Source organism: Hermetia illucens, chromosome 3, assembly GCF_905115235.1.
Source record: "Hermetia illucens chromosome 3, iHerIll2.2.curated.20191125, whole genome shotgun sequence".
NCBI lineage: Eukaryota > Metazoa > Arthropoda > Insecta > Diptera > Stratiomyidae > Hermetia > Hermetia illucens.
The window spans coordinates 127,595,134-127,620,671 of record NC_051851.1 but is presented as its reverse complement, the minus strand read 5'-3'; the positions used below and the strand labels follow the sequence as shown (position 1 = coordinate 127,620,671).

General features: G+C 41.5%; 1 protein-coding gene across 3 annotated transcripts in view; it reads left to right on the top strand.

Annotated features, from left to right (window-relative positions):
• The window catches only part of LOC119650840 (dual specificity tyrosine-phosphorylation-regulated kinase 2), a 276,384-nt gene that overhangs the window by 67,731 nt on the left and 183,115 nt on the right, over positions 1-25,538 (top strand). The window contains exon 2 of one of the 3 annotated variants that reach the window (XM_038053981.1): positions 20,835-20,876. The exons of the other annotated variants lie outside the window; for them this stretch is intronic. Coding sequence (XP_037909909.1) covers positions 20,835-20,876 — 42 coding nt within the window. The remainder of the gene's footprint in view (positions 1-20,834; positions 20,877-25,538) is intronic. 3 annotated transcript variants of the gene reach the window in all.

Below are 25,538 nucleotides of genomic sequence, written 5' to 3'. Positions count from 1 at the left end.
GTTACACATCGACCGATTGTTTTGTCCACCTATCGCTCGACGATGATAAAATTATCTTGGTGATCGGACTGCAGATACACTAACCAATGTTGCCTTGTCTGGAGGACATGGAGGAGTTTAATGAAGTATGACATCTTTCCTCAAACATCTCAACTTGGCTGATGATATCTGTTCGTTCTCTCAGTGGGTCGTGGACCTTGGCCAAATGGCTCTGCATTTGGAAAGAGAAGCGACTAGAGTTGGACTGAAGGCAAGTACTTACAAAACCAAAGTCCTCTGTCTGGCTGGCCAACCGACTATCGCTATCTGCGCTATCTCTCGTTTCAAACGACGGTCTTACCGAACTAGATGTTGCCCAACGCATTACCAGCGTTAGATCCGTTTCGCTGCCCCATCTAAAATTCTGAGATGCAGTTATCTCAACACCAAGACCAAGTTGAGATTGCTCTATTGGTCGGCGCACAGACCTGTCACTCTGGAAGGCGGAAGTGGCAGTGGAAAGATCACACATTAAGGATGGGCGACAATTGGATTGCAGGCTAGGACATGCAGTAGAATACGCTCTTCCAAGATGACCGACGAGTGGGTTGCCCCAAGAGCACTTGGCACAGAAAAGTAGGGGAGAAGTGAAGGCGTGTCGGCAAGTTTTGGGGGAAGGGGCACTTGTGGTAACCGCGAGCGATGGTACATAGGTGTGGTTGAGGTGCTATATCCCATTAAGAGGTAAATGGTGACCATGTATATAAAAGGAATTATAGTTTCTAATTTTTCCACAGCGTTAAATTAAAAGCAAGAGAATAGCACGTATTCAGGATTCAGGATTTCCTTGACTGTATCTAAACTAAATCGGAGAATCATGTAATTCATATGGTACAGATGCTTTCTATAGGAATCTTCGTATCCTGATATGTGTAAGATGAAAGTTTATTTGCACGTGCCTTTTATCAATCTGTTCTTCGATATTAGAGATGAGTTATTGTCGACTATCCACGGACTCCCTGTGATAGCGTGATTGAGTGCTTGGTCCGTACCTATGTTTTTCATTCGTTGTAGATAAGCTTCTTCCTCCTGTGTAGAATTCATTTCTTCATCTCTGAAACCGACATTCTCAGCTTCCTCTGGAAAATTGCCAAAATCTCTCAGGAACCTAATTTTGAGAGTATCAACTGTCTCTTATCTTTGCACTTCACTGTTATTATATGGTCTTGTCGCAAATTTTTGGGTTTTTTGGCTAGCTAAGCCAAGAGGTGCTCTTACCATTTTTTTCCAAGTTTAATATATTTAATTAATCCACTACAATGGAAGACATTGGTTGCCACGTTCATGTATTAAAACTGGGAGCGAATATACATCTCACAATTATAGGGAAACTTATTTGTATATTTTAAATATTCATTATCATATCACTTGTGCCCGTAATATGAGTTGAGGTATCATACAGTTCTGCTTGCCAATCAACCTTACTTTTATTGTTATCAACGCTTCTGTTGATTGCACTTCCACCCATAACTTATCATATTTCTTTATATAATTTTCTGACCACAATTGATCAAAGCTAATGTATTAAATATCACTTACAAACCCCTTCCATATCAAAACCCCCGTGCTAACCAGTTCTACCTTTCTGAATGTCAATATTTTCAACAGAATGGCGATGTGATATAATTAAAGATATAAGATAATCGATGGAGTTGTCTTGGCCAGTTCTATTTGGACTGTTGGGGATACGGCGTGCTAGGCTAAGCATAAGGAAGGAAATGCATACGAATTCGAAGAAATGGCAAAAAGTCTAGAAATGCAGTTACCGAAATACTCCCTTCACTCCTACACTTTCAATATATGCATATCCCCCAAAAATCCTGAAATAAATCCTTTAATGACGTACTTTCCAAAAGTCAGAACAGATATCTGACGAATGATGCTAAAGGTGTATTTCTGAATTGTGCGCCGTCAGTCTCATTCCCCATGCTTCCCACTACACAAAACACCGTTGATTTACGTCAAAGAATTAACAATGTATCAAATATCCTTAGCACAACGTAGCTTCTGAAAGATTTTCGGATTGCTAATACCATCAACAATACGTGCAGAGATTTCACATAAGATAAACACCTGAATACAGGCCCCAATGAAGTAAAATCAATACTCCTTTCAGTGTCTTCATCTAGTCCCGTTTTCCTTTATATGAAAGTTTCTTCGTGTACCATTTTGACAAGGATTTCCTTAGGAATCCATCAAATGAAGGTCAAGGAGGATCCAATTACCTGTCTGTTCGGTTGAATGGCACTTCTTCTTCTCCAAGAACAACTTCAATTAAAGTCAAAGGAAATATTCCGCCCGCCAGGCGATTAGATTAGAACGGAAAAAATAGGAGGAACTAGACCCTACCAGTTGGACGTGCGATGTTTCTGCTGATGATTGAATACTTTGTGTGAACTTCTGGTATATAAGGAACGGTAAAGAGGAGTTATCGCCGAAGTTAATGGCGTGAAACGGGGCAAAGTAGCCTTAATGTTCTTCTTCTCCTGGAAGTAAGTCTCCATTAGTTTATTAAATGGTGCGAATTTATGGGTGCTATATTTCTTCATAATAACCTAGGCGAAAGTTCGCATTAGGCTGTAGCGGGGATGTTTATTATGAATTCAATCCACATTTAGTTGCCTAGGCTTCAATAAAACATCTTGGGTTATACATATATGGAGTAAAGATTTTTCTATTATACACGGGGGAATTTATTTTCTGCGGTTTCTGTCTCCGCTCCTGAATGAGTACGAGAAAATAATGTGGTCTTTTTGTTGTTGTTGTAGTTTTTTGTAGAAGCGCAAAAATAGGCTCCAGTCAAAACACTTGATTGTTGAAGTTTATTTTTCAGCTATAGGCTATATTTTTTAAGAAAAGGGAAATTTTTGAGGCTCGCCAGTTTGCCGCAATTGCTTCTTCCTCTTCTGATCTAACTCTAGGAATCGTTTTTCTTTGGATCATTTTGTTATCTCTGATCGGTTATATGTCCACATTCGTTAAGTTCCTCATCTGCCCTCCTTTTTCTAGAGAAACGGAACGGAACGACAGTTTGGGTACTTAACATATCTCCCCCAAAACGATGCATATATTCACTATAACCAACGTGTCTCAGAAGGATGTCAGGCGGCAATTTACTTTCGTGTGCTTTTGGTTTGGGTCTAGGTTCCTTTTTCAGGGATTTTCCCCATTGTTCTCATTTACTATACAGTTTCTTCCTAGTAGTTTTTCGGAAGGCTGAACTTAAAATGAATGAGTTTATTCTCCTTTTCTTCTTTCAGTCGTCGAATTTTTCGCGAGATAGTGCGCATTGTCCAAGCGATGTTTCCTAATTGCACACATCATTAAATGCTAAGCCCAAAAAAACTCTTCTCTGGGTTATTTCATTTAAAAATGCTCCCGCTCATATGATGGCCATGTGCAACAGAACAGGTCAGGTTCTGGTGCGTGAAGGTCGACCACTCCACCGTATACCAAGTTTTATAAAAGAAGTTCCAATGCAGAATCATGGGGAACTTCTGTCCCGATAATATACTCCTTTAGCTTAATATCTGTTTCGTACCATAAAAGGCTTTCCAAGCCTCCATTAGTTATGGAAGCCAATTATTAATTCCGAACAATATCCACGACTTCTGCTATCACATTGACCATGAAATGGGCCACATCCTTAATGAACGGTAGCATCCTATTATATATCATTCTTTGCAGCACCTGTATGATTAGACGATGGCCAGAAACGATTGCAGTTGGCCGAAGTTGACCAAGAGGGCAAACCCATCCCAAAGACCTAAAAAAATGGCGAAATTGATCGTGAAGGTCCGCCTACAAATACTAAAGCTCCATAGAAATGTCCAAGATGATCGCCTAAATTTCCGTGCCTGGAAAAACTCAGAGGAGTGCAAATCCGTGCGGCGCTTCAGTAGAGTTTCAGTATTTGTGGCTGGGCTTTCACGGTCAATTTTGCCATCATTTTTGGGTTCCGGCCATCACCTAATCACACAAGTCATTACAATCTTCCTTATGTCGAGAGGGCAATCGTACTTGATGCAGTACGAAGAAAATACACCTTGCGCTTTGGTGGTTTCGATAGTAAAACCAGTTTCTGGCTTTCTACTGGGTGCGAAATGGTAAATTAGGGTCAGCACTTATAATTGCTTCATATGACATACTTCTTTCGATTGCAAGACGGCAGGCAACCACATCGGTCAGTATCTCTGATGAATTTGAGCTTCAGAAGATATAGATATATGTAGGTGTCGCAGTATTTAAATCCAACTTCATTTCAGTTTTGAGCGTTTGCGCACGCTTGGAGTGTCGCAGCAGCTTGTGCTAGAGGTCGAAATACTGAGTAGTCAAGCAAACGTTGGCGTTCTTCACTACACCGGAGTCCAAAGTGTACTTAGTAGCAACACCGTGATATTTTTTTTTGTTGTAGCTGCACAAGAAATCCCGTTTTCAGGCTTTCATTTCTCAGGTGATACTGGCCGTGTCTTTAGATATATTATTGCCTTGTTTCTTGCGTACTTTACATGATTGACTGAAATATCCATAAAGATGACAGACAAACCCAATCTAAATTTTTTGTTTCATGGTAGGGACCCTTGTCCCCCCCAAACCTTCCTAGTGAAATTGGCATCGTTAGTGGCAAATGCAAAGACATTTCTGTCGTCTTGTTTTCATCCTTTCACCATTCTTCCTCGTATCTTTCTTCTCCCCGCTTATCGATAAATTGTTTTTTGACGGGGAGCTTAAGGGCAATAGTTTTATAAAGCAGTTCAAATTCAACAAATTTCACCACATCACTCGGTCGTAAACTTGGGCCAGGCGGAGTTGGGAGGCTTTCAAATCATCAGCTATTCGTGGAATTACGTTAGTTTCCCCTAGTGAAAACTATTTACGATTGACTCTGTTGTCTTAGACCTTCAATCTCTTCAGTTTTCCTATTATTCCTGAGGGGAAATTGTTGTAAATGAAAACGAAAAACTAAAGACCAGTCTTTGGGCACCAGGCTGTCACAAGAGAAGGTCGCGGCTCAAATCTCACTGGTAGCAGGGAGATAGAGGTGCTGCAACACGCTTCAAGGTGTAGATACAAAAGGATTATTGCGTCAACGATAATATTTTCTTCAAGGCAAACTATTGACGGAGACGCTGAGACAAGCATATGGTACCAGCTTATACTGAGTGCACGGCTCAGTTTATTCATACTGGTGGATGCACCAGACCTATTTAAATCTCTACCGAACTGGCAGGAATATGGAATTCGTGTTTAAACGCAACAGCACACCGAGGGCCGGATGTCTCTGTTTGCTTGAACATAACCACAACCCCCATGAAACTCCCTCTAAGAGGCCAACCACTATTACCGAGCTGAGCGTATATGAAACATGAATTCTTCATATCAATTCAGGGGTTATCCCAATTCGCATGGTACCAGTATACCCCTGACAAGGTTTCATGACCTAGAGCCGCTTTAGATGGGTCCGTGTGCAGACTCGAATTTGATCACCCTAATTAGGTCTTTCAAGCATTCGCCTACTGCATCGCCGCCACCGACAGATAGTGAGGATTGAAGTTAATATAGGGTTCACTATAGTTTTGTGAACAACAAAACCTTATTAAAATTGGTTCGCTTCTCTGCGTTTTTATTTTGGTTTTGCATCGTCGAAAGGTGGAAAGTTCGAAACCTATTGCTGGCTCCTGCCATCCAGTTATGTAAGATTATTCACTGAAACCACCTCCTTCTCCTTCCACTCTCCCTATGGCACTGCTCTAAAGCATTCTATTGCAGGATTAGTCCGGCTGCTTGTGGTTTCTACCTTTTCTTCCCAATGCTTCCTGTGTAAGCATCATACATAGTTCCCAAGACTTTTTTAACTGGTTTTCAAGTCTCTGTCCACAATATTTTCAGGTGTTAAACGCTTGTCTGCGACAACCTGCAGTCTTGGCCAGTTCGCAGTAAACCTGGGGCAATTAAATACGACATTAAATCATGTAGGTATATACCATAACCTTCATGTCCACCCAAGAATTGTTTTAGATCGTAGTATAACTTCCCGTGGCTTCTTCCAATCCATCTTCGAATGTCCGCAATGATGCAGTATGACCATGACTAGTTTTCCTCCTATTTTTTTTGGCATTCTGGGGAAGATTTCCACCGTGCCAGCTGCCGACAAAATGCACTATACTATCCAATTGCATACGTTTCATCGTAGAGACACCGACCTTCCTTCTCTACGATGTCTATGGTTAGCATGGATATTAGCAGTCATGTAACTTCTCCTAATGTATCTGAGTGTAATTATGCGTTGTTTCCAGCGATTAATTATTTGAAATAATAAAAAACTTATTTTTTCTTTTTCGCCAAAAAGAAAAAAACAAGTTTTTTATTATTTCTCCTAATGTGGTCTGGTAAGCACAACGTTAGCGCATTCCTAGTCTTCTACAGTTCAACTCAGTTTCTAGCACATTTGCCCATATCAGACCTGCGTAGAGTAGTACCGAACTAACTACCCTTGAGAGAAGAAAGTGGCCTTGGTCCACCAATATTGTAGTTGCCGCACACTCAATGTATTTATTGAAGCTAAGCCTTCTATCTATCATTACTCTCAAGTATTTGAGGAGGTAAATTATTTGTTTGTTTGTTCGTTTTCACTGTTTGTTCCTTCCCCTGCTTATTGCAACCACTTATATTTTACATCCAGTTGGTGATCGGTCCGAGTTTTTTTTAAACTAGGAATTGATCCCCAATATCGCTTCGTTTGTGTAAATTCCGATCTTCACTGGACGTTTTGTTACTAATGTTATCTCGATAGCATCCGCGAAGCCTATAACCACACTATTAGGAAGACGTAGTGTTAACTCATCCACCTAGGATCTAGAAGATGTGGGGAATAATTTCTATCGACCGTCCAAGTAGCAATACAGTTTTCTCGCTAGGAGAAATGCAACAACTACAATGTTATATTGGAACCTATAATTTGACCAGGGCCTCGATGACTTTTTTCCATTTTGCAAAGTTGAATGCATTCCTTACATCTGCCACTATTTGCAACATGCCAGCCTTTTCGAACTGTCTTAATGGTACATGCTGTTGTAAAGTTTAGACATTTAAAGCACCTCTTCTTGATATTATAATCAACTTAAACCCTGATTATGCCGAGGAGTTGATAAAAGCGACTCCATAACCCTTGAGATGCCTTACATAATATGTCATTTCGCTCCATTTTTCTAAGGCTTGAAGTCTCTCGCTAATATGCTTCTTCTAGTAAGGTGACCTGATCCAGAGCTTTGTATTGGATGGATATCAACCTAGGATGCACACGGTTTTCGTAAATAATGATAGATTTGCTTTTGCCCTGGATCCTTTTATTCCTGACAAAATAGCAACTACTGTCTATGATACTAATTTTCTTTAGTGTTTCTTACGCTTAATTTTCTTTGTAGAAAAGACTCCTTTTCTGGTGTTGTAGGAGCTCATTTTTTTCACAGTTCCTTTTCTATCTCTAGAATTTTTTTTTATTTTCAGGAAGTGGAAATCTTCAAAAGACTGACCACCGGATTCTTGATCCCTCTCGCCAAGCTACGACCGAGTTTTCCCCATTTTCGTTGTGTCTTTCGCTTTATTGCTTTTCGCGTGACTTTGTCTAATGATTTCCGATGACGAGTCTGCCTTTCTTTTCTTAGATGCTCTTCTTGTTTGCAAGATCCAGTCAGTTTCTCTGGCCAGTTATTATTCATCTGTATGGTACCCTTTTGGTTCATTTACACTAGGGCTGTGGAACTTCACTGCTAGTGAGCTAGCTTGAGTTGTTTTGTTGAGGATTTCAGTTTCCCGCTGTATAGCTTTAATTTGCGAGCTGATCTGTAATATAAGTTTCTCAAGCGTGTTTTCGCTGCATTACTAGTTGGTTTTATAGTTTTAAGTTTTCCTTCCCTTGGTGCTAGCGGTTAGTTTTTTGTTATTTGGGTTACGTTTTTAAGGTTTTGTGTAATTTATCAATGGTGGTGATCTTGTAACCCCCCTAATAAAGTAGAAGGATCGATCAGATGCAATGAAAGATCCACCCCAGAATCCGTAGAACCGACCTCCTGAAATGGTGGATTTTCCAGTACAACTGGTCTGCCACCTGGGGTATATATTCCATTGTTTTGTTCCATTGCCTATTGATGGGTCCAATTTACACCTCCTGCAAGGGTCAGCGGTCTCTTTATTAGAGTATACCCTGTGATGCCGCTCACCTTTGTTAACAACATGACGGTTGTCTACTGGTTATCCAAGGATATCACAAGGGAGTGTGAGTCGACCTGATGCAGACAATGACAAGGATCTTCACTGACCTTTGCCGAGTTAAAGGCTATCAAGAACTTTACCTTGTGTGTCTGAGCCCATTCCGCCCCAATCTGGTGTGTTTCACTTTCCTTCGATGTTCTGCTCATCTAGTATCCTAATATCGAACAATTTAATGCCTTTAACCGCAGATTAGGTGTTTCGCTAGACGTTCTGCCAGTCGTTTTGAGTTTACGCGGTTCAGTTATCCACTTTTTAAACGACGAAGATGCAAGCAGTGAGCTAGAGGAAGAAAAAACGCGGCCATTTGCAAGATAGCAATCGAACGAAAATATCGCTCTCCATAGAAATTTTCCAGACCATGCAGAATAAAATGCTCCACCGATGTTGGGAAAAAATTGATCAACGACAGCAGCAGGTTTTGTGAACTTTATTCAAACTCATGCATGCTGTGCACTGACTGTAAACCTATTTTTAATCAAAATCAATGTAAAGTGGTTAGAACACTAGGCTGTCATACGGAAGGTCGCGATTCAAATCTCACTGGTGGCAGTATCGTGATTTGACTTCGGATACCAGTCGACTCAGCTGTGAATGAGTACCTGAGTCAAATCAGGGTAATATCTCTAAATCTACAGTGAACCGTATACCTGTACTGTTCTATTACGGTCTTGGACGAAGTGCTCTAACATGCTTCTAAGACTCAATACCCCGGTCTGCTTTCGACATACTTTAAAATGTGATTTATTGAGCGTGTTAAATGGCAATCTTAAACCAACTAGTTGTCTGTGGGACATGATGATGTGTAAATGAGGATTCTTAGTAGTCGTCACGTATAAGTCGCTGAGTCGGTGATACAGAGGCAAAGTAAACCTGATGTAGGAAGGCACTGCAGATGATAGCTTCGGTATGGGCCTATAGGTGAAGCTGTTCGTAGGCAACGCATCTTGAGAAACCAGTTGTTACAAAGAAGTTGAGGCACCACTGTTAAGCACAGCAGTGAACACATTTTCTGTACTTAAGGTATCGTTTAATGAACAGGTGATAGCGAAAAATTAGTTATCCGAGGTATTTTGAACAATGCACCAATGCTTTTATTCTCAGGGTATTTGGTGTGAGTATGAGTACCTGAGTCAAATCAGGGTAATAATCTCGGGCGAGCGCTATGTTGACCACATTGCTTCCTATAAGGTACTAGAATCTTGTACTGTGCCGTTACGGCTTTGAATGAAGTGCTCTCACGCACTTAAATGCCCTGATCCGGTTGGATTGTTGCGCGAAAGATTATTATTATTGATGTAAAGTAAGTGAAAAGGGGGATCTAAATCTCGTAAATTGTTCTATCATGATGATTGATATAGCTTTGTGACAGGATTTGATAATCAAGCTCCTTCATGCAACCAATCACTTCAAATACTATACTAAGAGGCAGATCTATACGGAAATTCGGATTCTTTAGCTAACATTAAACGCCATCTTGGTCAAGATAAAAATGCGAGAGATTCATCTCAAGTGCCTCTCTCTCCCTGACAAAAAATTCCAGCCCGGTTATTCGCGGTTAGTTCCTTTGTGGAAGTTCCATTGTGACTGCGATTACGCCCATATCGCGGAAAGAGAGTGCAAAGTATGGAGTTACCTTTCCTACCTACAATCCGGGAGTCTTATTCCTTAATTGCGGTCCTTAAACCAATCTCGAACCGAAAAGGACCGTGCGATTATGTCTGCATCTCCTACAATAAGGGTTAATGTTCAACCTTCCGGAACTCACCCCCGGAGCGGAACCACTGGAGTCCAAATGCTGAAACCCACGGAACGTCAGAGGCCACATTCTGTTTAGCTTTGTTTCTTTTTACTTTAAAAAAACTTTGTTCCGTCTCCTGTGGCTTAACGTTGAATAATAATAGATAAATAATAAAAAAAAGGTTGCCTCTATAGTGGATTATTGGTGGTTGCAATGCCTTCTGCGGGGTGATGTCAGCTTGATCTGCGACACACGTAAAGCTGATGTTGAAGGAGACTGCGACTGCTGTTGTGCTGTTTCGCCTGCGGCGGAGCAAGATTGCCATTGCCATTGATTGGAAGGCATACAGCGTCCAATTGGCGGACGCCCTAAATGCACCACAGCTTTGGGTGAGCTTGGCTTTTATTCAGGGGAAGTGGGAACTTCACATTCTCATTTAATGTTGACGGACACCCGCTGTGAAGTCGAGTTGATGTTATGGAGAGGCCGACGCAGGTGGTGGCGTAAATCCATGTCGGCCTCCCTTCGATTCCAACAAAGTTTCGCAATGTCAAGGTAAAAGTTATTTGGACGATGTGTGACGTGGTAAATTGTGCATCCATACAAGATGTGCCCTATCAAGTATCAAGCGTTTTCCAATTCAACAAAGTACAGATAGAGCGTCTGGTAGAGTGCATCCAGGTCCGCAGTACAGATCCTTAACGCTCCTTTTGCTCTGCCCGTTTCGGTCGCCTTTTGTATTTTCACGGAAATCAGGAGCTCAGTTTACATTGCTACCAACTGTTTGTTTGCGTCCTAACCATCACCTTGCACGGTAGCTATGGCGCCTACAGTTAGTCTTAGTATTGTTCGTAAGCAGTTAGATTTGTTTGTCACGGACACGAAAATTTTAACACCGCATCGTGTTCGGGTAGTGGTTAGAGGAAAGGGCTATCGTACGGAAGGTCGCAGTTCAAATTTGGCTGGTAGCAGTGGGATTTGGTTGGTACCTTATAGTATGAATGTGTCGAACTGGACTTCAGCCGCAGCACATCTAAAAGAATGACTATATTTTTCTTCCAGCTACTTCATTGATCTGGCAGTAAGATTCAGAGTTATCAAGAAGTCCCACTTTCACCTTTGAATCGCTCCTCAGTTCCATGCCAATCGGTTATTCTTCTGAATACTGTCAATCACCAATTCAACAGGCAATTGGGGCATGCCTTGGAAACACTCAAATATCATAGCGGTGCAGAGTGGTATGCATTTCAAGGACATCTTCTTGATATATACTAAAAAAGGTTTGATCTGTATCGCTGCAAACCTTTTTCGATATTATTACGCAGGAGCTTACAAGCATTCTAAGAACCAATATTTGTTCTCGTACAATAGCCAAAAGTTGTAGCATTTATTTGAAGTGTGGAGGTGGTTTGATTAACAATAAAATTTGGATACCATACAATTTGTTAGCCCAATAACTTCCATTCTCATTAAGTCAACAATTTTTAACAGGTAGGGAATTACCTGAATCTTTAATTTCCTTCTCATAGGAGTTGTAAATGCCAACTAACCGCTTAAAGTGTAGTAAAACTGCCTATTCTCCACTCCTTTGCAAAGGAGCTTAAATACGCATTTGGGACAACTTCGTCGTGCTCTCGGTGAACAATAACGAATAAGTTGGAACAATTGCGAATATCTGTGTGTTTGGAGTCAGAGCTCTCTAACAAATTGACGAGTCAATTGTTCAGAATTCCAGTTAAATAAGGAAATTTTTCCATCGTTAACATGGGAAAAATTTTGGGTGAAGGGTATTTTAAAAGTCATTAACTTATGTACCTTCTCGACGTAACGAAATACACAGGTTTTTCCTTAGAACATGTTCAGCAAATTGTAAATTTTATCGATTTACGTAGGTTATATGTGTCTTTGGAAATTTTGTTTATTAACTTTGCTCCAAAAAGCAACGACGAGCATTTTCCTTTTGCCTTGACATCCTAATTTGTTGTTCATTTCTGGGTTCTTGACGAATATGTGGTCGCGGAGAAATTAGAAGAAAATTGCAGGAAGGGGCATCTTTTGTGCTAGCACCGCAATCGCTTAATGTAGGTATATCACGCTAGTCAATCATATGCGGATACGAAGAAAGAATCAAGGATCGCCACCACAAAAGACAGAAATGAAAACCGAAACGTGTACCAAAAGTCAATGGAGTCAACGACTTCATTCCTTTATTCCCTCCTTTCAAATTGACGGACATTTTAATACACGTGTAACCCCCGTTTCTTTCGATTCAAACATTTTTGTTCTTCCAGTTCGCTTAGCCACGAGGTTACATGTACGAAAACTTTTCGGCAAATGTTAATTTCACAACAGGATTCGCAGTTCATTGGATGGGAAGTCCTTCATACCAGTCAACAGGGCTGGTATTAATATTTGATGATTTTAAGGAAGGAATCTTTCAATGTAGGGAAAAACAGCAAAATCATTTGAAGTAGGGCATTTATATTCTTGCCCTAGAAATTAAAGTTCATGCATAATTTCAAATTCATACAAATTTGCATGGCTCCTAATATTCACTCCTTTGTGTGCCACCAGGCAATCCATACAGTCTCCCTTTTCCAACATATTTTCCTTCTATTTTGATTTTCAATGAGACTATGCTTCAGTTGCATTATCACCACAGCATAAGGTCAGTTATTGGTGTGTGGTTTCAACTGACCAACCCCGCACTAGCAGTCAGGTTGACCACTTTGCGATCAGCAGTAGATTTAGGACTTGTCTCTTGGATGTGCGTAATAGGCGATGCTGACATCGGCCTCGGACACCATTTAATGGTGCTATGCTTCGCAAGTTGCCGGCCACCTCCCGAAGGAGTGTCATAAGATCTGGCTGACTGCGGGATCGTGGCAGCGGATCAATGTAGGGAAGAGATTGAGGGAGAGCGCGACACGCTGAACTTCGATACCGAACTAAATTCCGGGAAGTTTAGCGCAATGGGCCCCATGACAAAAGGGAATTAGTTATTGCGCCTGTCAGGGAAACGGAAGATGCAGTAGGACACAATGATTTCAGAAGTGTGAACTGTGTCGCGAAAGAGTTTGCATGTGGTCGCATATCCTTCGACGGTCCTATGGAGAGCGTTAACGGTTAACTCCTCATTCACGATGACGAGCAACTGAAGAGATAGAAAGAACAGCTCACCTGGGTTCTTAACCGTATTACATTCGGTGAGGTACGCAAATGGAATAAAGTCACTGGGGTTGACGATCTCTCCCCAGAGAGAAATATCGTTGCACCTGCAGTTACTCCAGATCTGTCATTCCAACGGAAATCTTGGGAACCCGAGGCCTTTCCCAGAGAGTGGAAGAAGCGGTGATGGTTAAAATTGCAAAGAAGAGCAGGCTGGTTTCTGCTCTGGATCCTCCTGCATTGACCACATCAAATCCTACGGATCATTTAGATCTGTGAATTTAGATCTTCGCTGCACCGGTTTTCCATCGATTCCGAGAAAGCTGTCGATAACTTGAACAGGGAGTGTATCTGGCGTGTTCTACGCGAAGACACGAAGTTTTTTTCGGAATTTATCTTGATTCGCTAAATAGGGTTGTATAGATTTTGCTGTCTTAAGGAGTCAAGCAAATCGAATAAGTTCCCGATTTGACTAATTCATGGGCGCATTAGTTTGGTAATATATAGGTAATATATTCCACCGTTTCTTTCGAGGTAAAATACTGAGGAAATGCTAAAATGACTCTGTATAAATTCGAAATCTGTTCCCTGCTCTCCAGCTGAAGTGTCCCCAAATAAACTTATATATTTCTTGTCCACCACTTGGTGGAGTATAGGGCGTCCACACAGTCTCTTTCTTCTTATTGTTGCTTATTTTTTTTCCATATTTTTCAGTGAGACTGGGGGGGGGGAGGTTCTGTTTCGGTAAATTTTTGCGCAAATTCATTGTGAGACTTTGCCCCATCTTTCGGATTACGATACTTAAATAGTTAATTGGAAGGAGGAAAGTCTCATAATCTGTATTGATTTTACATCTTTGTCTATGAGGAAGCTATTATCGGGTGAGAAAGTGAGTTTTGCTTGAGTTCAGCAACTTTAAATACTTTGTTGTTGGCTCCTGTAGCAGTATTGATTTCTTCTGTGGCCAACCTAATTGTTTCGTCAATTAGGTTGCGGGGTTTGGACATTGGACTACACGGCGACTGCCCCTGTCCTAGTTAGTGTGGGTACTAAAGGGAATAGCGACCTGTTTGGAAGGTGCTCCCAATTAAGAGAATCGGTAACACATAGCAATTCGTAATCTTCAATGTTCTCTTGATATAATTTAGGAATCCCATACATCTTTTGTTCCTTCTTATTGTTATCTACTTCCTGTTTAATTGGCAACTAAGCTGTGTTTCAGTGTCATGATCAGTTTCAATCCTGCGCAAGTTATAAGCCTATAATACCGGGGCATGACAAACGGAAACGAAACGGGTCAGCGCCTTATGAATCGCGGGCGGGTAATATGCAGCTAATTATATTATGTATGTCGTTTTGGCTAGTGGGACTCTCTCCCAAGTCATGAGATTTAGCAGACCTATCTCAGCCATTTGTAACATTCGCACCTCATGTAACATAAAGTTGTACCACTGTAAGTTCCACGTATGTTGGAATGCAGCAGAACTGTTTTCACGCCCATACGCATTCTGCACTTACTTTATTAGATAATGTGATCGCCGCGGTTAGTGTTATATCGGGTGAAGCTGAGATCTTACTGATGATAGAAGTATTCACTGTCTAGACCTCCACATTAAATACAATGTAGCGTACAGTGCTATTAGGCCAAGGCAGTCCGATGCTGGCGAGTGAACCCTTACAGCGATAGGAACATCTTAGACAGCCACGACGCCACACGCAAGTTAAACTTCATCAGAAACTTTGCTATGGATTTTCTAATCAAGGCAGGTTGAAAGACCGGCGCCATGTTGCAATGCTACGACACAAAATTCTTCACCTATGGGTCAACGATGGGGTGTGGAGTCAGTGCGGGGATTTTCTCGAGAACACAGTGTGCAGTCGTACGGCCTCCCAGGATTTGTCATTGTATTCCAACCGAAAGTACCGGCGATATTGGAAGCCTGTCGATAACCGGGGCATAATCTGGGCTCGAAGCGTAACATAGCCATTCTAAGTAGCAGTCAACCGGCCATTGTATTCGCCGGCAATATCCTTCAGGTTGGTGGGGCAGTACAGAAATGCGGTGAACACTCTGGGCGGCACGCTCATGATCACCCGTCTCTGGGTTCCCGGTCATAGGAACATGGAGTGGAATGAGCGGGCTGACTAACTGGCCAGCCAGAACTTTTAGTGGGCACAGTCTGGTATCACTGGCGACTTTTAAGGGTAGAATTTCGCACTACTTAGGAGAGCTCACCACCTGTGACAAGTCAAGGACGATTTGGCCCGTCTATAACGAAACCAGTGTCCGGATATTTTAGTAGTTAGAGTGCAAGGCTGTCGTACAGAAGGTTGCGGTTCAAATCTCACTGGTGGCAGTGCAATTTGTATCGCGATTCGACGTCGGGTACTAGTCGACTGTGAATGAGTACCTGAGTCAAATCAGGGGAATAATTTCAGGCGAGCGCAATGCCGACCACATTGCCTCCTACAGGGTGCAGTAATCCTGAACCAATTGGATTATTGCGCCCACGATTATTATTATTAAACACTGGCTTATAGGGTATCGTGCGGCTGGAGTCGGCATACCCTATAATTTGTCGAAGCTGCAGAGAAGAGAGAGAAAACCTCAGGGTTTTCCCTTGCAATTGCTTAGTTCCAGCTAGAGCCAGACCACAGACACTAGATAAACCATTCTTTGAGCACCTGAGAGGGATCTCTAGCTGCAGGGTGGGGGAACTGCTTTCCTTCGTGGATGCGATGGATTGGTTCTGAAGATCTAAGCCGGCTCGACCCTGCTCACTTGCTCTTACCATACATTCATGGTCTTAGGGATTTCTGTCATCAAACTGGCCTAATCATGTTGGAGGTGTTGTCGATACGATGTGCGTAACCTATGCAGAAATCCTTTTGAGACTTTGCAATTTCATATTCAGTGTGAAATTTAGGGTCACGTTGTCCTGTTCTGGACTTCCATATTTTTCCGGGTCGACGCGCAAATTACAATTTGGAATTAGAAATAGTGATGTAGTTGGGCTGAGAAATTGGGTGGAGTCGCAGCTCTAAGTAATCAGATCGCACATATTTTGTACACTATATTGTAGGATCTGCTAAAGCGCTTACTCAGCGTCTGCAATGATTGCGGGCTTTGACGCATCTTCAACTTCAACTTCAAGGCAATTCACTAATCCTTTGTTGAAGAAATCTTTCTTAGGTATCTTCGACTTAGAGCGGTGAACTGCACATGGAAGGCAACGCCGTCTCCTCCTATCCCTGAGCTGCGTATAAGTGTAACCCTCAGGCCTGCCAGCATTTTGACCTGACATTCTCATCAGGAATTTGTCGTCTAATCGGCTCAGTTTAAGCAGCAACTGACCAGAGCTACACACTAACCATTTTGTGTGGGTGCATGACTATCGTAACAGATTCCTATAATATTATCTTCGGGGCACAATAGTTCTTCAAGGACGCGGTGCGACTTTCCCCTAACAGAATAATAATAATATTACCTTCGTTCTGCTACTTGTGAAATAGCATACTTCCTGGCTTGGTGTATGGCTGCCATTCATTGGAAGGGCTGGGCCAGTTCCATGTTCGCATTTCCGAAAACAACCTCGAGTCCGATCTCCTTTCCATGACTAACTTGTGAAATTTATTATGTTTGGTATTTCAAACTACCATTTTTCGATCACTTTTCTTTTGACGATTACGGCGTCTTCTCAAAGACAAAACTGGAGATCATATGGTCTGAAGGTATCAGAACCACATAATGCTTGAACAAGGATTTCCAAAGGCACCTTTCCATGCACTAGTGATAACAAGCGTATATATTTCATTTTTCAATCAATTCAACTGTAGTCTAGTAGTAAAAGATCAGTCGATACCTATCACTGTTCTACAAAAGCCGCTGTGCCGGAGAATACCATCTTGATGCCGATGGCGACATTAAAAAGAGTAGGTACATTAACTAAGCTGGGGATTTGCAGTTCGGTTCATTCTATATATTCTAATAGTTTTGAACTTCCCTGACAAATATGCCGAAAATTAATACCGCAACCTAGGTTTACCCAGATGCTTTGACACTATGGAATATTGAATAGTTCTTGTGAATGTTCTACTGCGAAGTTCATCTCGTCATATGGAAATAAGAAAGCCTCTTGCCCCCCTGTTGACTTTTTTCCTTTTATGGTCAACTTTGCGTCATTACATTGAGCGTTAATCAGGATAGCTTGAAGGCCTTTAAAAACTATATGTGGGAAAGGGCCTTAGCCCCTAATTTCTCCGCCAACAACCCAAGGTTCTTGGATGAGGATGGATGCTTGAAGTAGTTGATCTAACGACCGTGTCCTAATTAGTACGTCAATGAGATTTTACCCTTCAATTATGCTTTACATGAAGGTGCTGCGCCCCGGCCTTTATAAGGGGATGGTTTCCCAAACTATCTATATATGCTCCGGAAATGCATACAGTCAGCAAAATTCCGGGCCTATCAACTCTTTTTCCTGCTTTGCTTCCTACCAGCATCCAAAGTGGTAGTATGAATATTGTCATTATTCCAAAACCTCAGTGCCACTACATTTCTTGGGTGGAAGTCAAATAAAGTATTTGCTGAACAATGGCATCTAAGTGACGCTCTTTATAGTTAGTCGCTCGCAGTTCCGTACATCGTTGCAATTTAATTGCAAATTTATTTTCGGACTCAAAGCAAACTTTGATGCCTCGCGATTAAGCAGCCCTTCTAGTTGGGAGTAGGAGGAGAAATTTCCTTATAAGCTGTTTGCCCCACAAATTATCGTAACCTGATTGGTTTCTTACAAACTGAGATTTCCCGTTATCAGTTGTGCCCAATTTGTCTGTCCTTTGAGTTAACAAGATAGAAAAGAGGAATAGACTTAAGGATGGGTAATAGACCGGATGCAAGAACATATACATGGGAATTGCTTCCAGCGGAGAAAACCTATTTCGTTTTTTTTCAGTCTCCAGACATTCAGCATCTAAGGAATTAGTGGGAGTGGCACCTTTCAAGGAATTGCAACGCATATACTGTCAGAGTGACATCAATACGTGGTGTTCTAGATGTTTCTGTTCTGGAATTTGTGGATTGTGAATTCGCTTGAGGCACAGCTTAGCATCTGACAAGGGAAATGTCGGTCTAGAAGAGCAAGCCGAAAGAGATTAATGATTAGATTCATTGCTTATAGAAGGTAATCTTGACCTTCGATTGAGTGGGTTTAACGAAGCAGAGAAAGTGACAGAGGATGTTGGGTAAATTTGAGTTTATAAGGATCACGAGGGAGGGGGAGAAGTGAGAAAAATATGACCTCTGACTTAAGGATTTTGGAAATCATTTTCGGTATCATCTTCATTTATCCTGTAAGGACAATTAGTTGTCACTTTTTTAGGTTGAGGACCAAGTAAGGATCATCTAAATATGAACTGAGACTTGATCAATATTGTTCTTAGATCCAGGAACTTTCAACTACAATGTTAATGTAATTTTCTTGAAGGAAGTTAGGCAACTCCACGAAGAAGATGGAAGCTGCAAAATAAATTTATCTACACAAAAACTGAGCTCTGGAAAACGAAGGGTTGAGACCAAGCACACTTTAATCGGATTATTGTAGGGGTGTCGGACACAATCAGACTAGTAAGAAAGCACCACTGTTCCATTTTAGAAAAGAAAGGCAATTCAGCAGAATTCCAATTACTGTCCGGTCCGGCTGCTGTCCCATATCATGAAAACTTTTGAACATGTGCCACACAGACCCACTCGGTAGCAACACCTACTGCTAGAGAAATACATGGCGTGGATTAAATTGGTAAGGCATATTAAAACCGTTTTGTGTGTTTGTCAGTGTCCATCAAGGAAGCGTCCTTTTGCCACTCCTCGTCCGTCGTACCGTCTCCGGTGGTATGGACATGTAATTCGCAGGGACCTAAACTCACCTGCCAAGATTGGTGTGAGCATTGAGGTTGATGGAAAATGGTCAAAAGGCCAATACGTTCACACGATTCCATCTAGATCAGAGCTATGATTGAGCTAAATGGTGCAACTGATCAAGTCGAGCCAATCCTGCCTCTGAGTAGGACAGAGGCTGTAGAACAAGGGTTTAAATTTTTTAGTACATTAGTTTACTGTACGTATGCTTGCCCATAATGACATAGGCTTATTTCAGTGCTTGCGATTTCTGATTGACGTTTTGAACTACTCACTTCTCCTGTATGGCTAGATATTTCGAATGACATTTACTTAACATTTTGTTGCGCCGAATGCGGTTGCTACCCAATTTCCTATGCTTACTGAAGTTTATTCAAACTATTGTAGGAGAAAATCTTAAAACATGCGGCTATTATAGGCAGTTACAAAAGCTATGAAATATATGCTATGGAAATACTACTCAGTCTGATTAGGATTTTTATAAAAATATAATATGTTACCAAAATTATTATTGAGTATATATATGTTATGAGTGTCATACATCTCCACTAAGCTTAATTTGAATGGCGTTTTAGTGAACTTAGTAACAACCAAACCAAAAAAAACCGAGCACAACTAAATTTCAATTTCTAATATTTTTTTGGAGTACCTCTGTATATCCATTCTAGACATGACAGTTCAACTAGACGTTCACAAAACAGGAACAAATTAAACACCCATAGATACTATCCATTGATATTGATACATTCCTTAATGGAAAACAAATCGCTGTCGGCGACATTGTGTCGGCAAAAAATCGTTAGCTTATAATCACCGAGGCAGGATTATCCTGTTTGAATATTCCCAGGAAGTATTTCCACATGGTGATAAAGCCATCCATGCTTCATGTTTCTGTTTTCCATTGTGTCCCAGCACGGAGTTAGATTTTATTGTGAGATTAATCTTATCAGGAGAATCTTATCTATTGTGCAATTGAACAGTTTCCTTGGTATCTGTGCGGGTGCTTATGGCCTGATTCATCCCATTGAAATGTTTCGATTCTGTGAACTTCTTTAGTGGCTGTTATCTGGAAACCTTACTTGGAGTACTTATGTTTATGTTTATGTGTGTTTATGGCTTCTGAGCTAATACGTAGAAGTGGAAAATAGATGTGAAGTGGTGTGTTTTGGTTTTGGAACCGCTGTTACGTTTCAAACGAAACATTATGATTCATCTTGTTTATAAGATAACGTGAATTATTTCTACTAAACTAATTAGATGCAACCATGAGTCCTTGCAGTAGTTGGTATCCATCTCCTTCACTGCACCCCTGCCAGGATTAGCTGCTAAGTACAATGTTTATCGTCAGGCTAATATGATACGGATGGTAGATTCAAACCCAGAAAGTGGCCTGCGGCTAATATGGGCATGATTGCATTTTTAGTACTGAAATCATCATCTGATACTCCCAAGTCTTTTGTCCATTTTTGTTATCTTCGCTGATTACTAACGTATCACAACAAATCTCTAGAAAATAAGGAAGGAGAATTTTGTACATTTTTTCCATTGCTTTTTAGAAATAATTTATTAATAAGTATGAAGACATATATTATTATTTATTCAGAAATGAAAGACATATATTAATATTTATATGAAATTAATCTTTTCTGTTAAATTTGCCTCGATATATAGAGATAAATTGTTCGCATTTTTTATTTTCAGGTAAGTCTGGAGGTTTTGCCAGTTCGTAGCACAGCACAAATTGTAAGTAGCACGTGTTTTTATAGTTTATGATGTGTACACATAGGATATTGGTTAAACCAGCATATATAACATATCAGCAATAAATAGAATAATTTAATGTATGTATAATCCATTTGGTCGAATTTGCTGCTTAATGAAGAGCTGTTTTCGATTTTGTGTATGTTGTATCTTTTGTTGTTATTTGGCAATGCGAAAGTATCATATACAATGGAATCTCGATAATATGTACATCGACCAGTACAAATTTTCCGGTCTCCAAAGTTAATTTTCTTTATTTTCTACTTCCGATAATTGGTAATCCCGATATTTTGTACCAAGTCGTCCGTCCATTGACCATACGAATTATCGGGATTCCACTGTATTTGTATTATAAAAAATATTAATGGAATTTCAGTTCAAAGATAACATTTCATTGTTTTACAATTTATTGCGTTTGGTTTTGACTTTACAATTCGAGGGAACATCGTCGAAATTTGTTACTAGCTTACATTCTGTGTGTTTGCGGTGTAGGGGAAGCTGTATCTACTGAGCACTAATACCGTGGTGGCCCAATGTGGTGGAGTTTTCCTTCTAACGGAATATCCGAAATATCGTTAATGTATCGCAGGATTCCCGTTAGTGGATGTGATGCATTCATAGGCGGGACAATCACATAAAAAATGGTCCATGGATTCCGCATCCTCATTACAGGAGGGACACGTAACATGTTGAATAATTCCTATTGTGGACATATGTCTAGCTAGTGGATTATGACCTGTCAGAACGCCTATAATACTCCTGCAAGTCTTCCTGCTTTTCGACAGGATAAACTTTGCGGTATGCATGTTTGGTTCTGACAGAAAAAGTTTGGTGTGTCTAGAAGTATTTAGGCTCTGCCATTTGTCATTATGGGAAGCTTGTTTCCACTTGGTGAAAACAGTCTTATTAGTTAATGCTACTGATACTTCAGTTGCCCCGATCCCGACATCGGGCAGTTTTAGCCCTCTTTTGTTAAGACATCTGAGATTTCATTTCCCTCTACACTACAGTGACCAGGTACCCAGAGTAGTTCCACCGTATTGAATCAAGAAATAGAGTTCAAACGGTTTCTGCATTCCTGAATGATTTTCGAGCTGTTGAATTGACTACTCAACGTCTTCAATGCAGCCTGGCTATCACTGCCGATTGCGATGCGCCTGCCCTTCAACCGCTTGTCAATCACCTAGTTTGCCGTCCTTAGGTTCGCATAAACGTCGGCTTCAAAAACCGTTGCATATTGTCCAAAAGGCCCTTTTCTCGTTTTTATTCGAGAAGCAGACTCCAGATGCAGAACCTTGATTTATTTTTAGCCATCGATATAGAATACTTTCGTATTCTTTCTGTCAGGCATTCCTCTGAGACTTTCCAAGTTTCTGATCGTTTCTGCGTAATTTCATATCTCCTCCCAAACAGATGTGTTGGCACCCGAGAGCCAGAAGGCATTGCAAGAACGGGATCCAGTTCTGCCTGTAACTTTTCTAATGGCTGCTCTCAACGCAGTGCTTTGAATAATTATATTCAGGGGCTGCAAATTGAGTACGTATGCATCGGTCTAATGATTGCAACGTATATCGATATTACCACATGAGGCCTGTGTTCTACACAGGCATAGGCTGTGAGAGCTTATCTCAACTTTACCTCTACATGTTTCTCCCAAATAAGCTTTTTATCTAGAGTGACTGCCATATATTTCACTTTTTCGAAGAGTGGCAGGGTTCTACCCCTCATCTCTGAGAGGCATTGTCATTCCGATTTTTTCTTTTTCGGAAAGTAATACCATTGCGGTTTTATTTAGAATTGAAAATCTATGCCTGAGACACCAACTGTATGTCAAATCAACGGCATGTTGTATAATTCTACTCACCGTTCCAAGATCCCGATTAATATCAAGCACAGCCACGTTATCAGCATAAGCTTGAGCGTGTATTGGCAAATTTTGCAATTTGCATAGTCAATCAGTATACTTCACACAGGTGTGGGCAGCCTTCCGTTGCTTCTGCAATTAGATAGTGATCGACACCCACTTCGGCACACGGTAATCTCTGCGTTAACATAGTATATATCTACTTATCATAATTAAAGTACACACCTCGCGCTCTGGCGGCATCACAAAGTTTTTGGACAAGCACACAATCAAACGCCCCTTCAATGCCAACGAACGCCCCCATCGCGTACTCACCCTTCAGAGTTGCATGCTCTATCTTTGAAATCAAGGAATAAAAAGCAGACTGACAGGACTTTCCACATTGGTAAGTACTCGTATGTTGGTTTTCATTTAGTGGGTGCGACCTAAGTGCCTTCCCACGCATGTGACGCTAAAGCAGTCTCTCCAAACCTTTCAGCAAGAATAATTTCAAGCTAATCTCTCTAAAGTCCTTTGGATTAGAATAGCCATCTTTCCCAGGCTTCTGTATGAAGCCTAGCTTAACCTTCTGAATAGCTGCGTGGTTAGAGCACAAGGTTGTTTTTCGGAAGGTCGCGGTTCGAATCTCACTCTTGGCAGTGAGATTTGCATTCCTCAGTACTCACTCCCTCATCGATAGCGTCAGCTCGGATGAGGTCGACAGGAAAAAGGACCTATACGATTTCTTCCATCTTCGCTGTTTCCATGGATGGATGATGAACACCGAGTTTTCTTGGTTACGAGCTTACATCTGAGGCTCCATGGCTCTAGTTCACGTCGTTGATTAGTTCCTGCCAGCAGCGTGCCTTCCGCCTTTTGATTTTACTTTGCTGATCTGAGGGTCTCCTTGTCTTGTCTCCTTGTACGCTGAGTAATCTGCCGAAATCTGAGGCTGTTCCTTCGTAGGCTAGCAATTTCAGCTGTCCACGAGTACACGGGCAATTTACCGGGACGCAATTTCCTTTTGGGAGCCGATACATTACAAAGTGGGGTGATAAGGCTTATTGTTGAGTGAACTAGCAATTTTGTCGCAATTCTTCTGTCTGTGGGGTCTTATCGTTGATTTACCCTTCTTGAAAGAGGCTCGATAAATTTCCAACGTGGAGTTTCCCGATTTTCCAGCCGGTAGGCCGGACATTAAAACATAGGGAGGAACCGTTTGTCACTTCGAAGGAAATGTACTGATGATCGCTCGTGAAATCTTCCAGCACCTGCCAGTCCTGGACCGCTGACAACGAGGATTGCCTAGCAAAGGTTATAGCGCAACCAAGGAGTCAGACTGTTGGGGTACTACCGATATTTAGATGAATAAGTCCTGTCCTGTCGACCATCTCCAAAATTTGTATGCCTCGAGAATCTGGTTGAGGCATGCGCCATTCGAGGACTCTGCCATTAATCTCTCTTCCGACTAGAATTCTTGGTGTGAGGCAAACGCTGATAAACGTCACTTCCGCACAAAGAACTCAAACGAAGCTATCTCCTTGACCATGGGCCCGCACTCGTGGCAACAATGCCAGGTATATCGGCATACCACGATGGTGAGTTCCTATCTCGGTACTGCTTGCTGGGAAGCAACAGGTCAGCTTTTCCTTTTTGCGCCTGCCGCCCAATTAGGTTGTGAGCAATTGCGCTCCTATGCATGTTTGATGTGACATAATGTGTTTTTGTCCTGCCCTTTGCAAGCCCCTGCTATATGTCCGTATGCCCGGGTTGGAACTGCCTTTCGCCTTATTCTGCAAATAATCTATCCGATCTTTACTTTCCCACAATGAAGAAGTTGGTTTGCTGTCTTCTCAATGCAGTTGGCAGACGTAACGTCCACCTTAGGGTTAGTCACATCTTCGTAATCCCTTTTTATCTCTTCCTCCATCTCTTCCATGTTGATTAGACAATCCAGATCCCTGATTTCAAGTATTCTAGGCTTCAAATCACTGCTTTCGTGTCTAGAATGTACTCTCCTTATCGGTTTTCGACCCAAGCCCGAGAAGTAATCGCCGGTTGAAGTCTGCCGGATAGATTTAACATCTACGCCAGCGTTTTCAAGTTTACGTTGTTGCGGATTTCTTGAAGAACTTCTGTGAAAGATCTTCCTGCTTTGACCGTCGATTGTCTCTTTTCTTTTCGATTTTGCTACAGTAAAGCCACTGCCGTCACTATTCAACTTAGGTTGTTGTGGTTGAATTTTCTCCTTTTGCGACGTTACTTGATCCATTTGGTTACCACCTCATGGAATTTTTCTTGCTGCGGAGTCCTTGTCGGTAGATCCACGCTGTTTTCCCTTCGCCTCCTCTTGTCGATTGTTTGTCTCTCATCTGGCGGGCTAAGGGCACTGCGTTTTGTGCATCTAGACACTGCATTTTTGCAACTAGACGCTGTACTAGCAATGTGTTTTTCCTCAGTTTCTTTTCGGATGTCTTCTGTGAGTTTGGCTGGTGTGCAATAAGATGCAGCAGTACATTCATCTTTATTGTGTAATTTTTGGCATTCATAGAGATGTTTCGCTGGACTATGGTAGCAGCCTTGATTTTCCGTACGGCCACCACGCACCTTTTGAGTAGTCTTTTTCTCTCCGCCCTTATTTTTCGAACGAGGCCCATCCTTTCCGGTGAGATGTTTGGGTTTCCGCCTGGTTGGGGAGTCATTATCCATTTTCCCCGATAAAGGGATATCACGCAGCTTGGAAGTTTCCATTTTTTCCCGTGATCCCCTTTCTGAACTTGAATTCGATGACTTCTCTCCTT